This window comes from Octodon degus, unplaced genomic scaffold (assembly GCF_000260255.1).
Source record: "Octodon degus isolate 3935 unplaced genomic scaffold, OctDeg1.0 scaffold00255, whole genome shotgun sequence".
In the NCBI taxonomy this organism is placed as follows: domain Eukaryota; kingdom Metazoa; phylum Chordata; class Mammalia; order Rodentia; family Octodontidae; genus Octodon; species Octodon degus.
In genome coordinates this window covers 456,866-461,805 of record NW_004524831.1, presented here as the reverse complement: position 1 = coordinate 461,805, position 4,940 = coordinate 456,866, and the positions used below count along the sequence as shown (strand labels likewise).

General features: G+C 40.4%; 1 gene segment (V, D, J or C); it reads left to right on the top strand.

The window, feature by feature from the left end:
• Positions 1-919: 919 nt before the first annotated feature.
• Positions 920-1,403, top strand: LOC101560586. The segment is given in 2 exon segments: positions 920-998; positions 1,084-1,403. Coding segments are annotated over 2 exon segments (366 nt in total).
• The last annotated feature ends 3,537 nt before the right edge of the window (positions 1,404-4,940 follow it).

The following is a 4,940-nucleotide window of genomic DNA, read 5'->3' as shown; positions in this document are numbered from 1 at the left end:
CAAATATCAGTAGTGAAAGGATGTAAGAAAGGATGAATTTCTTTAATGTGAAGTGGTGCAGCATATTGGCAGACATACAGAACATGATCTTCACTATCTGCTTTTGGGATTGACAGCAGAAATAGGTGTATTTCATTGTTGTGGAGGGTCAGATCATGTGACAGTTAATGACTATGTACACCAATTAAGGAGGAAAGATGAGGGAGATAAATATCTCACAAACATTTTGGATACTCCAGAATTCTGCATTGTCTTGATGTGAATGAGACACAAATAAAATCAACAAACTCAGTCAATGCAAATCGAGTTCACATTCAAGGACCATACTTCATGTGGTCAGAAGCCCAGCCCTACACTGTACATCACAGGGCTGGTCTGAGGATCAAGGGCCTTTTTGTAGAACAGATGAGACAAAATCAATCCAGACAGGTGCTGGAGCAACCATCCTAGGAGGCTAGACTAATAACAGAGGGATCCATGGCACATATTGTGTATGGGTATGGAATGGGCAGTGTTTTTCCCTAAGAGTCAACCTTGAGTTCTGTTTACACCTAATACAAATATGTAGAGGTCATTCTATCTGCCTAGAATCAAGGACACTGATTGCCACTGAGAAGCTCAGGTGGATTATGGAGCATTCGAAGCTGGGTTCAGAGAACCACCTTCCTCTGGTGGATTCATTCTCAGTGAGGGATATCTGCATGCTTAAGTTGAGAGATACATTTCTTCAGACAGGATAAATTCATGAATCTGAGCATCTCACTGATGAATATCCCATGTAGATTTGCTAGTTGCTTCCAGATTCGAGCAGATCTAGAGCTAAGAAGTTTCCTGCCTCATGAATATGCAAATAATCAGAGACTGCAGAAGTAAATATGAAAGCTCTGTGGGCCAGAGAATTCTACAGCCATCTCTGCTTTCTGTAGAATCCCTCAGAGCACAGCTCCTTAAAATGGATTGGGCCTGGAGGATCCTATTCTTGGTGGCAGCTCTGAAAAGTAAGGCGATCGACAGTCTTATCTATGAGGAAGTGACCAGAGCTGTCAGGGGACCCTGCCTCAAACTTCTGTCTTTTCTCCTCAGGTGCCCATGGTGAGGTGCAGCTGGTGCAGTCTGGACCTGAACTGAAGATGCCTGGAACCTCAGTGAAGGTCACCTGCAAGGCTTCTGGTTATACATTCACAAGCTACAATATAAACTGGGTGCGACAGAGCCCTGGACAAGGATTAGAGTGGATTGGCTGGGTCTATCCTGGTAATGGCAATGCTGGATATGATCCAAAGTTCCAAGGCAGAGCTGTCCTCACCACTGACAAGTCTTCCAGCACAGCCTACATGGAACTGAGAAGTTTGAAGTCTGAGGACACGGCTGTGTATTACTGTGTGAGATACACAGTGTGGTGACCCACATCCTGCATATGTTAGAAACCCAGAGGAAGGAACAGCTGCTTAGATGATATTATAGAGCTGATGAGAATGAAGATACACTTATAAATTGGTGAAGTAATTGAGGAAAAGAAAGATTTAAATCCAGTATCCACTCTAGTTGAATGGGACAATTGTGCATTATGAAGTACAGTCGACTTTTGTCGTGGTTGGTGTTTCATACACACCAAAGCCTCATGCAGTTATGTTGATGGGATTTTGCAGGAATCTGGCTGAATCTAGAGTTTTTGATTAGCTTATGCTCTAGTACTGGGATTATCGGACTGATTTTCTATTTTACAGCTCTTTGTTGAGTAGCTGGTTTATGGTATAATGAGAGGGTGACTAGCTCTTGTCTTTTTACTTTAGGTATTTTCTTCCACCACAAACTCTTCTTCACCATATCATATGTGGCCTTGAAGCTGCCTAATATGAACTGAAAACTCTACAAACTGTGATCCCAATAAACCTCTGCTTCTTTAACTTTTGTTTTGCAATATTTTGTCCTAGCTATTAGAATTTAAAAAACACAATCACAATGAAATAAATCTCTCTGAAATTAGCCCTAATGCAGAAACTCCTCCAATGTATTTGTGAGGACACAGTATTGGTGTCTTCACAAATGTCATTTGATCCACTGTTATGGGAAAGATGACCTTATACTTGTTCATTGGGGAAGAACACCATTGTCGTGTTTCACTCAATGTGGAGCTCATCAATGGAAGGAAATTTTTGTAGAGTGCTTCTGTTTATATACCAAATTCATTGGGAGTGTAGACATTCATCGATTGTGATGTTTTTGAATTGCAATTCAATTGGAAAAGTTTCTAAGAGCAAAGTTTCACAGTCAGATGACATTGTTCTCTTTTTCTCTTTACTTTATACAAAATAGCCAGAATGTTGCTGCTATGTCTATTTACCAGATTTTATTAATAAGACATCTTCATGTTCATTGTAAAGTCGAATAGAAAATGGAGATATTTCCCAGGAATGTCTTTGACTATTTACAAGTACAACTTGCCTTTCCACCAACACCCGTTCTGCAGTCCCTCTTTGTTCCTGTGGTTCAACTCAAATGAGATAACATCAACTCTCATAGTCGTAGTGCTAACATGGGTTGATTCCTTCTGTTGTACATTCTGTGGTTTCAGATAACCATTTAATGACTTGTTTCACCACAGGCTTCATGTGTGTTCACATTATTCAGGTGATCACGTGGAGTATCTCTGTTATGCCTTGAGTAACAGATGGCCATTTAGGCAGACAAGACATGGAGGTCCTGACAGAACTGTGTGAAAACAGAGCCCCTGGGAGAATTCCAGTGGACCTGGCTGGTGGTTGAGCTCTTTCCTGATAAACTCATAAGGGCTCCATGACATGGTTGGCTAATGCTCATGGTTCAAATACTTTCCTTTTAGAACCCTTCTACACAAGACCCAGCTGTACTTACAAGCAATCTTCATCCTGGGGAAGACATGAAGGTAATGAAGTTGATGTAAACATCGACAGAAGGTGTATAATGCCATCATGCTCAGATAAGATCGGTGAACCTCTCAACTCTCTTGTCTACTGTGGTCCTCACATCCATAAGAAATTCTGTTACAGGTTTCCAGAAACCTGTAATCTAAGCAACCACTTCAAAGATAGTAATGTGTAATACAAAAATTATGGTTGACTATCTCTCACGTTGTTCTTCTAAATTTGGACCATTTCTCATATCTTATCAATTACTATTATATGCATTTAAAATAAATTAAAAATAAAAAGTTATAAAGTATATCAACAACAACAAAAATAAATTACCGAAAAGCGTTCAAGTGGTAGGACCATTATCCAATCCCACTGGCAGGGAATAAGCATTCTATTGTCCCTTCACACTCAGGATTTTTTTGGGTCCATGTTTGTTTCTTAGCATTCCTAAAGGATGTGTATCACACATTTATATAAATGTATGTTTTCGTTCTAAGCATATGGAATTTTTTCCCAAAGTGTAAATAAGCATTGAAACTTTTATTTTTGTTTAATTTTAGAAATGCTTCTTTGTTTCTAAATTGTTCCTGAACAGTTTTAGACTTTAGATGCATGTGTATTTCAGCCCTTGGTAGTTTGAATCTCCACTTTATAGCTTCCTAGAAATCCAAATTGCAGTCTGCTGGCTGAGTTTAGCAATCGTTTATTAATTCTTGAAAAGTGACTAAAAAGGAGATTATGTATTTTCTCATCACAAAAATGAAAATTATGTGATATGGCATATTTTACTTTGCAAATCTATCCATTTTGCTTAAAAATGAAAGTGGATTTCAGATCATTTCAAAACTCAAATTTCTCCACTGACTTCTGTAATATCATTGCATTTAATAGATATTCTTAAGCATTAGCAGCTGGGGATGTAGCACAATGGCTCAGTGCCTGCTGGCAAGTGCAGTACCCTCAGTTTGATTCCACATACAAAAATATGCATATTATGTTGCACATGTGACCCACTCACAGTCCTACCCATCAATTCAAAATTAAAACTTAATGATTAAAATCTTAACATAATTAGGAGATACAAATCACAAAAATTTCCTTAGCATTGATAGTTTCCAGAGGCTCAAAGAGCAGTGCCATGTCAGACATTTGATAAGAAATACTTTACAAAAAAGCATGTCACATTTACATAATAAGAATCACTTTGTAGTTACCTGCCCAAGCCCACTCCCTGCATGTGTGTGTGAGAGCTTCTGCCCTCTCCTGCACCGCTGGACCTCTCTGGACCAAGCCCTGGCCCGGTGTGTGAGTGAGACGTTTTGCTGCCCTCTGGGGACCTCTCCACCCCTCCAGAGCCAGCCCAAGACAGTCTTGTGAGTGAGAACTTGCCCCACGGTCTCGGGATACATCGAGATCTGTGCAGGCCCAGAGACGGTGAGTGTGTGAAAGAGCTTGTGCACTCTCCTGTGCCACCTGGAACCCACCATACCCAGTCCAGGCCTGGAATATAGTCCTGGAGTGAAACTCTTCAGCTGACATCCCTGCAGAAAGACTAGGGGCCAAAACTACCCAGCTAATCCAGTAGCAGAGCATCTTCCAAGAGGGACACTACAGGGTCACCTCCAAGGGCTGCAGCAGGAAGGAGCTGAGCACAATAGCCAGACCCAAGTCAGGCACAACTGAATGAACTCAAATTTAGTAGACCTGTACCTGAATTTGAGTGCTAAGGTTATAACTGCATCAAAGGTCTACACCAAGATCAGAGGACAGAACTGTACAAAATGACAAAGAGAAGGAGAAAAATGAAACCTCAGGTTCTGAGCCCACCCAGAACAAGTGCAGAGGACACTAGCACAGCTGGAATGTCTGAATTCATAGCATCTGAAGCAAAGAAACAACAGCAGAAAGGTATAGAGGAACTCAGATCAGGAATAATCTCTGTAATGAAAAAAGAAATCCCTGAATTAATAGCATCTGAAGTAAAGAAACAACAGCAGAAAGGTATAGAGGAACACAGATCAGAATCAATCTCTGAAATAAAAAAGA